This window comes from Hordeum vulgare, chromosome 7H (genome assembly GCF_904849725.1).
Source record: "Hordeum vulgare subsp. vulgare chromosome 7H, MorexV3_pseudomolecules_assembly, whole genome shotgun sequence".
NCBI classification, from domain to species: Eukaryota; Viridiplantae; Streptophyta; class Magnoliopsida; order Poales; family Poaceae; genus Hordeum; species Hordeum vulgare.
The window spans coordinates 59,409,394-59,422,442 of record NC_058524.1 but is presented as its reverse complement, the minus strand read 5'-3'; the positions used below and the strand labels follow the sequence as shown (position 1 = coordinate 59,422,442).

The window sequence follows — 13,049 nt, the reverse complement described above, 5'->3', positions numbered from 1 at the left end:
CCCGGCAAGATCGTCCTGCCGGAGCTCTAGATTGGATCTGCTCAAGTTCCGCCTCGTGGCGGCGGCGAAACCACGAAAAAACTCCCTATTGATATTTTTTCTGGAACGAAACCTTCATATAGCAAAAGAGGGGGGCAGTGGGCCGTCAGGGAGCCCACAAGCTTGCCATCCGCCACTAGGGGGGTGGCGGTGGCAGGGCTTGTGGCGCCCTGGTAGCCCCCCTCTGGTACTTCTTTAGCCCATTATTTTTTATATAATCCCAAAAAATTCCACGTAACTTTTCAGGGCATTTGGAGATGTGCAGAATAGTGGACTAAGATTTGCTCCTTTTCCAGTCCAGAATTCCAGCTGCCTGAATTCTCCCTCTTCAAATAAACCTTGCAAAATAAGAGAGAAAGGTCATAAATATGGTACCACAAAGTAATATAACAGCCCAAAAAGCAATAAATATCAACATGAAAGCATGATGCAAAATGGACGTATCAAACAGCTGCATCTGCTGCCGCTCGCCGTCGGGAGCGAGCCACCGCCGCGCCAGGAGCGAGCCACTCGGATCTGGGGACGCACATCAGCGCGCCTGGATGCCCCGCGCCACCCACGCGCGCGAGAAGGAGAGGCTCCTCCGCCACCGCCGTCATCCGCCCGGGCTTAGGTCTAAATCCGTGCTTTTAGCACCTCCTTCAAGTTCACCTTCGTGTATGGCCCCACTGATTCAACGTGCAAAAATGCTTTTTTTGCCAAACTAATAACTCATAAAACGTTGTTGGGTGTTGCCTTGCCAGTGATTTCAACCAAATATACCATGTGAGGGATAAAAACAAGAGGAATGTCAATACAAGCAGAATCAACCCCTTTCGTGTTGCGGTGCAATCTTGCGAGCTCAAGGAAACACATCTCGAGAACAAACGCTTCACTTGGAGCAACGAGCGGGTCAACCCTACCTTATGCAAGCTCGATTCCTTCTTGTGCAACACCGAATGGGACACCACGTACAACACCCATGTTCTCATGCTCTGTCGTCATCCCTCTCCAACCACTACCCTCTCTTGCTCGCTGACGACAAGGGTCCAAGACGGCCACTTTCATTCAAATTTCAGAATTTCTGAGTATCTTCTCCCGGGTTTCAAGAAGTTGTCTAAAATGTCTGGACTAAGCAGGTGGCCCACTGTGAGCCATACGAGATCCTTCATCATAAGCTCAAGAAGACCGCTATTCGGCTCTTCGAGTGGAGCAAGAGAATCCTCTCCAAAGCCATGGCGCAATTCCGTGAAGCCCTCTTAATCATCATGAGGTTGGACATTGCGAGGGAAGACCACCTTCTTTCCAGAGCGGAGGCTGACCTTCGCTCCCGTCTTAAGCGGTGATGAGCCTTCTGGTTCTGCAGAGGTCGGGGAAGCGATAGTGCGCTAGAATTGCAAACCCTAAGGAGGGTGATGCCAACACACACAAAAATCATTGCCGCATTAACGCCAGACGAAGAAAAAACCACATCCACCAGATCAAGCATGACCATCGTTGGGTGACCGAGCCTACGAACAAAGAGAAAATCATCCATGGCCACTTTGCACACATCATGGGGAAAGGGAACACGAGCAACATCGACTTGAACTAGGATGAAATCGATATCCAACCTTATGAGTAGGTGTTGCCGGTCTTCTACATGGGCCATGCACATTGGGCACGTTGCCTTGGGCTAGAATATTTTTCGATGAAGGTTGGACTTAGTGTTGAACCTGTCACATTTTTACACGTGAATGCACATTCAAAGATAACATGTTAAATTTTAGTTATATATAGAAAACGTCCCGATGTGCGCATGAGATAGACAAGAATTTAAAATATACTTTTGAACTTGATTATTAGCTACCATGATTGAAGCTTTACAAATTATAATCTACTACACAACTTGTAAGACACGACCGGATAAACACACTGAACCTGTCCCTATATACAGATTATATACTATATTACTATTAACAAATTATATACTTTTCCCGTTTCCTTGACACCCACTATCCTTTCTGCACATTATATTGTAAATATGTATGTTACCAAGCATTATAAAACATGAGCCACACGAAAAATCATAAAAGATCCCAAAAAGGTTCAATCAAACAAGGTTATTAGTATCCTCGCAAAAAGACAAGGTTATTATATATAACCATCTTTCCACAAAGATCAAAATCAACCACGCACCTTTACCATTTCACCAACATGTTTGCCCAAGTCCGAATGCATCCCACGCAAAAGTAGCTCATGGTAGAACCCAAAGTCATAAAAATCCCAGTCAATAAGAGTGAGGCAAAGAGATACAAAATGTATTATACTTATAGGCTCTTAGGGCAGAACCGTGCATCTGGGTTTCCGATGCAATTGAATTGGGTAGTAGGGTGCATGCTGGCACCTTACACGTTTCTATCCACGGATACACATTCAAAGATAACGATGTTAACTTTTGGCTATATATACAAAACGTCCCGATATGGTGGACAAGAATTTGAAAATGTCGTGTTAGTCTTAATTATAAGCTAGCGTTATTGAAGCTATACAAATTATAATCTAGTACACAGCTTGTAAAACATGGCTGTACATCGAAAACCCGTATGTGCTTTCCGCAAAAAAAAAAAAAAAAAAAAAAAAAAAAAAAAAAACACGAACGTATGTGCAATTGCGCCCTAAGAGCCCATAAGGCAAAGCCTCGCTCTTCGCTACCCTTAGTCTTCTTCTTTTGTTTTGTACTGCTTGGTTAGTCTTTTTTTTCTTAAACATACTCCACCACATAGATATACTTTATTGGTAAGTTCATGTTTCATTCGAGCATGTTTTAGAACCCACATAGAGTATAATAATTTGTATAATGTCAGTTTTTGTTCACAAGGTAGTTTTTCACGGAAGCTTAACTAACATGACATATTTGAGCAGCTAAAAACCATGCATTTTCCATCTCATGACATACATACAATTAAAATTTAACATATTTATCTTCAAATGTGTATCCTTAAATATAAAGTGGTAGCCCCCCGACAAAGCAGTTGCCGCGCCCGGTAAGCCAGTTCCCGAAAAGAAGCCAAAGAAAGGACCTAAGCCTGAGACTGAGTGCTATTACTGAAGGGGAACCGGTCACTGAAAACGGAATTGCTCCAAGTACTTAGCGGACAAGAAGGCCGACACGTCAAAGGTATATGTGATATACTTGTTATTGATGTGTACCTTACCAACGCTCGTAGTAGCTCCTGGGTATTTGATACCGGTGTTGTTGCTCACATTTGCAACTCTAAGCAGGAACTGTAGAACAAGCGTAGGCTGGCTAAGGACGAGGTGACGATGCGCGTTCCAAGGTCGATGTGATCGCCTTCGGCACGCTACCTCTACATCTAACTTCGGGATTAGTCATAAACCTTAATAATTGTTATTTAGTACCAGCTTTAAGCATGAGCTGTCGCCTCCTTCCATGTTCCTAGTTGTGATCCCACAACTCGAGACCTCTCCCATCATCGACATTGTAGTCATTACTTTTGATCCGACTATAGCCATTTGCTGCTACTTCTTGCCCCTTTATTTTCAGGTAAATGTCGGCGGGTTACCGGAATGCAGTTTTTCCTAGTCCTGATCATCTTCGTACTCGTCAATACAGGGGACACATTATGCAATTATTAGCAAACCCTTGCCCCTTATGGCTATGAAGCCGCTACTTGTATCCTTGTAAACTTCAAGAGAATTACGCAGTGCCACCGCCATTTTCCTATTTTTCCTTGTAAATTAAGGACAAACATGTCATTGTATAATTTAAAAGCTGGTTTACAGTTTATATAATCTGGCCTCCAAACATGCCCACCTGGATTATTTTTATAAACCAGATTATATAATCTATGTTCATAATCCAGATTATTATAATCTATTATGGTTCCAAACAGGGCCTGAATAAACACATTGAACCTACCGCTAAAAACAAAATATAAATTTTTCGCTTCCTTGATACCAAGTATCCTTTCTACAAATTAACTTGTGGTTAGATGGTTACAGGAATAGTGGTATTCTTAGCCCATCAGAGTTTAAGTCATGATGCTTGCATTTCTTGAAAGGGAGGAAGGGATTGGTGGAATAATGTTGTGTTGCCTGAGTCTCGTGGGCATATATATATAGGAGTACATGATCAACTTGGAGTACAAGACAAGCCACAATAATTCCTAGTCTATCTTATGTTTCCTAACTAAACACGATAATCAACATCCCCCGCAGTCACAACGGTAGTGACGCAGACGGTGAGACTGGAGAAGAATCTGAAGGTAAGCCGACGGACATCCCCCACAGTCGTAACGATCGATGCATCGCGGATGTTGTGGCTGGAGCGGAAACCGGCGAGATTGCTCAAGCAAGGCAGTAGCCCTTTATGCGTTTGTCGAGGTAGCCGAGAGCATAGTGTGGTGTAGTTGTGGTCTAGGTAGCCTGCGAAGAATGCCATTGTCGATGTCTAGTCGGGGTAGCCGGTGTCGAGGAAATCGCTGTGAAGCCGCAGGCGCAAGGAGGCGCCGAGTCAGTCATGGACGCAGTGGTGTCGAAGTAGTGATGCGCCGGGAAGCAGACGTAGTTGAAGACGCGTCGCGTCGGGTTTGCCAAGCCCGGGGACACATCATGGATGAACGCGCACATCGGTGTTGCCAGCACCGCACATGCGTAGGCGGACGAAGTCGACGTTGACGATGCGGAGCTTCGTGCTTGCCAGGCCTGGGAACACACTGGGGACGAAGGCATATGTCAGTGTTGCTAGCACCGGCCATGCATAGACGGGGAACTGCACACAACTCGTACGTCATGTCGAGGAGGCTAGCAGAGAATGACTCGACGACGGTTGCGGCGCAAATCGACGAGGGCCGATGTTGCCCGCGGTGGTCTGAGTAGACGAAGTGGTCGGGGAAGACGACGGCGACGCTGGCGATGAGCTGGTGCTGGATGGAGATGACGGAGGTGGACTGGCGACGCGGCTCGGGTGAGCGAGCTGCAGTGGCGCCGAAGAAGAGCGGCGACAGCGGCGGCGATGCTCGAAGTAGGCAATGACGAACCCAACAGCGTGACGAAGACCGGCGCTGACAATGGTGTTCCCGCGTCGAGGAAGACGGCACGGCACATACCACGAGAAGTCGACGCGCGGGGACGGGGAAGTGAACCGCATGTTGCGGCGCTACGACCGGAAGGGGCAACGGAGCAACGTGCGAGTCGGGGCAACGGCGGAAAGATCTCAGGGTGGTGGCATAGACCACGTGCCGCAACGCTACGTCCCGAAGGGGCGACGCAGCGGCGGTGCGCGGGTCGATGCAGCCACGTGGACGGCCTTGCGCGGCGGCGGGGACCGTGTGCCGCCGCGCTAAAGCCCGAAAGGGCGGAGTAGCGGCGGGTCGCGGTCGGTGCAGCCGCGAGGAAAACAACGGGGCGGCGGCGCTGCAGCCCGATAGGGCGACGCAGCGGCAGCCCGGTGCTCGGTCGATGGAGAGGCGTGCTTTACTCAAGACAGTCTTCACGGGGCTTGCGAAGGAGCGCGCAACCGACGGGCCAGATCGATTGCACTGCATAGTCGAGGTGGATCGCACGCGGGCGGGTGATCAATCCGATCATGCGCGATGTCGGGTATGTCGCTCGGTGGAGGCGGAGGGGCGGCGCCTGAGTGGAGGCCGACGCGATGCAACTGACCCGATGCGGCCGAGGACGGTCGCAACCGGAGCCGTCAGTCGGCCTGAGGAGGCCGACGATGCAGCTGGCGGGAGGAAGCCAACGAGGCCGACACTGTAGCCGGCCCGAGGCATGTGGTGAGGCTAAGGCGGCCGGAACCGGCAGCCGACCCGAGGTAGCCGACGCCGGACGGAGCCGGGAGCTGGCCCGAGGCAGGCGACGAGGCTGACACGGCCGAAACCGGTAGCCGGCCTGAGGTAGGCGGTGAGGCCGACGCGGCCGGAGCCGGCAGCCGGACGAGGCAGCCGATGCGGCCGGAGCCGGGAGCTGGCACGACGCAGCCGTCTAGAGGCAGCCGATGCGAGATCATATGAGGCGATGATGGAGACGGGTGATGATGAAGCAGTCCCGGTCGGTGCAGGGCGACAGATGAGAAGACGCGCAGGCGACGAGCGTGAGGGGCGCCGCATCGCGCGAGGCCGCCGGGTTGGTGTAAAGACCGGATCACGCCGATGTCGGACTAGAGGCACGGTGGTCGACAGCCACGGCGGGCAACGCAAACCGATCTTAGATCAGAAAACCAAAAAGGAAAAGCGCTGATTAAGAGACCGGCAAAAGAGAGAAACCCAAATCAGGAGACCGGGAAAAAGACTCTCAAGGGCAGCCGGTCAACAAGACCGGCGGACGAACCCTAGGTACGGGCGGCGTGGCCCCCGGCGGCGGTCATGGAGGCCGACCGCCCCGGGGGCGGCGCGCGGCACGGAAACGACGGCGGCGGCTAGATCAAGGAACTTGTGGCAGATATCATGTTGGAAGGGAGAGAGGGATTGATGGAATAGTTGTTGTATTGCTTAAGCCTCGTGGGCATATATATAGGAGTACATGATTAACTTGAAGTACAAGACAAACCAGAATAATTCCTAGTCTATCTTATGTTTCCTAACTAAACACGATACTCAACAACATTATTCCTAAATTTATTTCAGGATTTTCGACGGTACGCTTTCAATGGAAGGAGACGTTCCCGCCGACAACGAGGCGCCTACAGTGACTTTGTAAATCTTAAGATGATATGCCGGTTCAGTCTCACGATTCACGAATATGCTCATAGGGATAAAATATGTGTGTATGCATTTATAGAGATGAGTATATACACGTGTATATAAACGCTCGTGTCTGTACTGTGTTAAAAAAATCCTTTATGCAGATTACATTGTAAACATGCATGCCAACCAAGCAATAAAAGCCATGAGTCATGAAAAGGGCAATAAGACATTCCACAGTGGTTCAATCAAACATGGTTACAATCATCTAAAAAGCAAGGTTATTATCACTACTCTTTTTTATGTGAATTATAACCATCTTTCTAGAAGCATGAAAATCAATCATGCACCATACTCACCATTTCCCCAACACGTTTGCCCAAATCCAAATGCATCCGCGCATGTGTACCCGGGCCGCACCGCAACCTGCTGGGTCCAGAAACGTGCACCCGGAGTCTACACCGTGTCAACACCATGAAGGAAAACATCAAAAGTATTGGACACCTTCTGGCCGGTAATAAAGCCCTGCCAGTGAGGGAAAGAGAGAGGAGATCTCATCTGATTTATTTACCAGCCGGAGACGTCACATTTTCTCTGTCAATTCAACCACCAAACACTCGCGCGCTCCTCTATAAATACGTACTACCAAACACGCACACATCACTGCAGAAACACTTGGGCATACGTTGTTCTCATCTGCAGATATCGCCAACACATCTATTCAAGTATTTATTCACCTAACCGGCCGGAGGGGAGATCTTTGTGCCGCGCCGTACCTACGCGCGCCGGACAGGAGCCAGCATGACCGTCGGCGGCGAGGCCACGGGAGACGGGCAGACGGTGTGCGTGACCGGCGCCGGCGGCTACATCGGGTCTTGGATCGTCAAGCTCCTGCTGGAGAAGGGGTACGCCGTGCGAGGCACCGTCAGGAACCCAGGTACGTACATACTCTGCATACGACGGCGGCGAAGGTCGTTGGTTGTGATGCGCCGTCGTGCTGATTGCTAGCGTGCGTGCGTGCGCGTGCAGATGACGCGAAGAACGCGCACCTGAGGGCTCTCGCCGGCGCGGCGGAGCGGCTGGTGCTGTGCAAGGCCGACCTGCTCGACGGCGACGCGCTGCGCGCCGCCATCGCCGGCTGCCACGGCGTCTTCCACACCGCCTCGCCGGTCACCGACGACCCGGTACGTTTAATCCTTTTTTCCCGGAGAAATTAGTGCGCTCTAAATCAAGAGTTTTGCCAAATTTGTATAGTATTAAGCCATTATTGCATTCCGAGGATTCGATAACGCTTGCGAGTATTCGGGACGCCATCAAATTTACCCCCTGTTTCTAAATACTTTTTTAAGATTTTACTACAAAACCAAATATATAAATATAATTTTTTAAAATTTTTTACTAGGAAACTAAATATAAATGTATATAGACATATTCACTCATTTAACTTCATATGTAGTCCATAAAATCTTTAAAAAAACTTATATTTAGAAACGAAGGGAGTACGTAATTAGTTTTCCGTTTGTGTTCTGGCTGGATGGACAACTGTATCCACTATCCACAGAGGAGGGACTGCTTGCGCATGCATGGCTCCACCCTTCAGTGACGGACGACCATTGGTCAAAGTCGTTCGTGTAGTATCAGCAGTAGCATGGCATGCAATCATGCATGCATGCATGGACGCAGTTATCGTCTAGTCTTGATGTGCGCGCTTTGGCTTTGCAGGAGGAGATGGTGGAGCCGGCGGTGAGGGGCACGCGCTACGTCATCGACGCCGCGGCCCAGTCCGGCACGGTCCGCCGCGTCGTGCTCACGTCGTCCATCGGCGCCGTCGCCATGGACCCCAGCCGCGACCCGGACGCCGTCGTCGACGAGTCCTGCTGGAGCAACCTCGAGTTCTGCAAGAAGACCAAGGTACGTCGTCGTCGTCGTACACGGAGTACTTGGCATGCACCCGGCCCGCCATGGTCGCCAGCGGCTCGTGACTGATTCTGTTGTGTGTGCGTATGTCAGAACTGGTACTGCTACGGGAAGACGGTGGCGGAGCGGGAGGCATGGGAGGCGGCGGCGGCGCGCGGGGTGGACCTAGTGGTGGTGAACCCGGTGCTGGTGCAGGGCCCGGCGCTGCAGCCGGCGGTGAACGCCAGCCTCACGCACGTGCTCAAGTACCTCGACGGCTCCGCCAAGACGTACGCCAACGCCGTGCAGGCGTACGTGCACGTCCGCGACACCGCCGCCGCGCACGTCCTCGTCTTCGAGGCCCCCGCCGCCGCCGGGCGCTACCTGTGCGTGGCCGACGGCGCCGTGCTCCACCGGGAGGACGTGGTCACCATCCTCCGCAAGTTCTTCCCCGAGTACCCCATCCCCAGCAGGTCAGTAGCACTAATCGGCCATCGCAGCGTCCCTGTCTTTGTTCCAAACATGTCAACACACGCGCTAGCTAATGTTGTCGCGTTGAAGTCTCAAGAGTTCTGATTGATTTGGTGACATGGACGGTCATAAAAAATTCAGTCGTGTTACAATTTATGAATTGATGTATGGTAATGTATCGCAGGTGCTCTGACTCGGTGAACCCGAGGAAGCGGCCGTACAAGATGTCGAACCAGCGGCTCCGTGAGCTGGGCCTCGAGTTCACGCCGGTGGCACAGTGCCTCTACGACACCGTCGTCAGCTTCCAGGAGAAGGGCATCCTCCCGGTCCCTCCTGCCCCGGCACAGCCGGCGATGAAAGAGATCAACTGAAAGTGTGGTACACTACAGTACTTCTTATAGCAATCCAGAAGCATCCATCCATCCATGGATCATGGGTGAAAGCCTTCAGCTATGTATTGCCGTATTGGCATGTCATTCTGCTGTCAGCTAGCTGTTGCTCCAACAGTTTGAACTTTAATTGGCATGCAGTTATGTTCTCCGATTTAGATAGAGGAAGGGGTTGAAATCTTGAAATGGGGTGTCGTGCATACTCGAGAATTTACGACTCGCTCCGGATCCTTCGAATCGAATTGAGTTGCTCAAGATCGATTGCCCTCGCGCAGGATCTTTTTCTTCACCGAAAGTGAAAGGTCGTTTTGTCCAGCAAACAGGCTACGGCGACGCCGTTCGGTGACCCGCTCACTCAGCCATTCAAGTCTCATCCCATCGCTCCTGAGCACTGTGTTGGCGCCGTCCGGCACCGCGATCTCCTCCTGCATCCACGCCTCGCTCTGGGCTCGAGGTGGACGGAGATCTCGGCTGGCAGACCTCCCGCCGTACTTGTGGCGCCCTCTGAAGAAGAAACAGCCGCCGCCTCTTCCGGAGAACCTGCATCGTGATAAACCATGACTTCACTAGGTACAGGTCACAGTTGTGCGTTTCTTTCTTTATAAATACCCACAAAAAGTCATCCAAACCACAAAGGAAAACGCTTGTAGCCCGCGCGGCGCGCCGGCCGAACTGGCCAGGCACGCAGCCTACAGTCGCTCACACCGACCTCCAAATTTGACAGTTCAAATTTACTACAATTGTCCGGTAAAGAGGTTGTATTCACGTTTGGTTGTAACCCGAATTTGTCTGATTTTTCTTTTTTGCTACAACCGGTGTTTGATTTTTGTTACAACTGATGTTGATTTTTGCTACGACCGGTATCAATTTTTGCTACAACCATTCACTAAAAAACCTGCATACACGTTCGTCAGAGTTGTAACCCGAGTTCATCGGATTTTTTGGCTACAGCCCATATTTTGTTTTGCTACCACGCATCATCAGCGGGTTTTTTTGCTACAACCACGTTTATAGTTTTTGCTACAACCATGTTTTTGCTACGACCACGCATCAAAGATGAAACATCGCCATCTGCCGAAGAGTCCCTCTAGCAAGAATCAAAACCCTAACATATCCACTAGCGAGAGCAAGGCAGCAGGATCCGCCTCCCTGATGTTGACCATCGGAGCGGCAAACGAGGGACGTGTTTGGCCAACAACTTTATCCATATATTTTTGCGAAAACAAAGAACATCTTGTATTTGAAAAATGTTCCTCACGTATTGACAAGAATGTTCACCGCACATTTACAAAGTATCCATCTCATACTTTTAAATGTTGGCCCCACATTTTCAAAAGATTCACCTATATCTTGACAGGCATTCATAGATAAAAAATTGTACATGTGCAAATAAATACCAAAATAAATATGTTCAAATTATAACAGAAGAACATAAATAAAAAAGAAAAGGTGAAAATGGAAAAAAATTAAACACATAAAGGAGAAGAAACTGAACAAGAACATAATAGTAAGAAGAAAATAAATAAACCAGAAAAACGAACATAATCTCGCTAGTGACAATAAAAACCAAAAGAAGAAAGTGAAAGAAGATTTATATTTTTAATGGCAAGAAACTGTATGGGCAGGGCAGGCCCAGTCGAGCATGTAGTTGTGCAATTTCCCGGCTATACCTCGCACCAGGACTATTTCTCACCTCTCACAAGACATATCGTCGCCTTGCCTCTGGCATCAAGTGTCCCTCGTCTTAGTGTAACGACCCATCTTTGTGTTTTGGCAAGGTTCTATAGGTTGCTTTGGACCAGTCACCTTCCATGCGTTATTTTTGTTTCTACTTTACGGTGTTCCTTTTATCGTTTTTTCTGTGTTTTTACATATATTTTTTAAATACGTGCGACTATTTTGAATCCTATATATGTGTTTCATTTTTTACACACATAAAATAATTGATGAATATTTTATCAAATATATTTTTATTTTTCTCTACCAAATATGAAAAATGCTTGTTGATCATTTTTGACAAAAAATTTAAACTACATGATTTTTTAGATTATATACTTTTTAAATGTCAATATCATGTTCTTGAAACATGGGATCATTTTTTTTAATGTCACAAACATTTTGACAAGGGTATTTTCTAAAAAAAACTTTGCAAACATTTGTTTTACATTGTATAAGCATTTAAAAAATGTGAGGTACATTTTTTGAAATGCATGAACATTTTCTGAATGATAGGAAATACATTTTTTACATTGTGTAAATTTCTTCTATAGAAATGTCATTAGTAAATTGTTTTGAAACACGTGAATATGTTGACGGCCTGCAACAGTATAAAATACTCCCCACTTGTGTCAAGAGATCCTTTTTTGAAGCATCCTCTATGCATTGCACAGTGCTGGAGTAAGTTTTATCTCGTATAATCCTTCTTCAAACCCCACTTGATGTGGGAACAGCTGGCACTGGTTATGTCCTTATTTTGTTTTATTTTTAGTTAAAAGTATGTATATTTCATTCTTTTAATACAAGTAACAGTAAAAAAGAAAGAAAGAAAACAAACGAACAAACACTCATAGCAACTAAAGGGCCGGACCACTTACATCATTGATAGCAGGCGAGCGCGTGCAGCGTGCCGCCGCGGCCGAGACAAATCTGCACCCCTATCCGCGTACGAGTATAATTCTCCTATTTAAGAGCAACCATTGTTCGTAAACATCGGCAACGAAGTTTCGACGCTCGTCGCTTTGTAAAGATTGTCACGTTACCACAAATACCACGCATATGGTGTTCATGTGATCATGTCTCCGTGGGAGCTATGTCTCACCCGTGCCGAGACGTAATGCGGCTCGCCTACAGCTCGACTGAGTTGACCCAATACTGTAGCTGCTTTTTCTATCTGTGATTTTCTTAATCTTTTGTTCATTGTTTTGTCAGTTTTCTTTGTTTGTTTCTTCTGTTTTCACGTGTCTTCTTCTGTCTTTTATTTTTTATTTTTTATACACATTGTACTGCCTTTGCTTTTAAATATAAGTTTTAAGAGATTATAACATGGACTATATAGGTAGTAAACTGAATTAATGTATGGAAAGTCTATTCGTCATCCAGGGTGCAATATATATATATATATATATATATATAATTTTATTTATTTACAATCGGTGGTAGCTACCATCACTTGCATTTTATATGTTGTATATATTATTTATCAAATTGAAAAATATGTGTGTGTATTATGTAGTATATAATAACGTTTAGAGAGTTTATATACTATTTTTTGTAGTATGTATCATATTTTTTGTATGCTTTTTTATATAAATATATACATATTTCACAAATATAATAAATTATGGATCAACTTTTAAGATTTTGAAAGGTGAGTTACATGAAAAAAATATAAGTTGACCCATAATCTTTATTATATTTATAAAATATATATATATATATATATATGTGTGTGTGTGTGTGTGTGTGTGTGTGTGTGTAATAAAGAGCATGCACAATTTATGATACATATTACCAAAAAATAGTGTATATACTAACAAAACGTTTTTATATATTACATATTCAGCGTACATATTTTTTTATTTGATTG

The 13,049-nt window shown here is 47.2% G+C and overlaps 1 protein-coding gene across 1 annotated transcript; it reads left to right on the top strand.

Annotated features, from left to right (window-relative positions):
* Window positions 1-7,376: 7,376 nt before the first annotated feature.
* On the top strand, window positions 7,377-9,718 carry LOC123412941 (cinnamoyl-CoA reductase 1-like). The gene is made up of 5 exons (XM_045105900.1): window positions 7,377-7,644; window positions 7,737-7,891; window positions 8,430-8,618; window positions 8,718-9,076; window positions 9,259-9,718. The coding sequence occupies exons 1-5, from the start codon at window positions 7,509-7,511 to the stop codon at window positions 9,443-9,445; spliced, it is 1,026 nt and encodes a 341-aa protein (XP_044961835.1). The 5' UTR covers window positions 7,377-7,508; the 3' UTR covers window positions 9,446-9,718.
* Window positions 9,719-13,049: the final 3,331 nt, after the last annotated feature.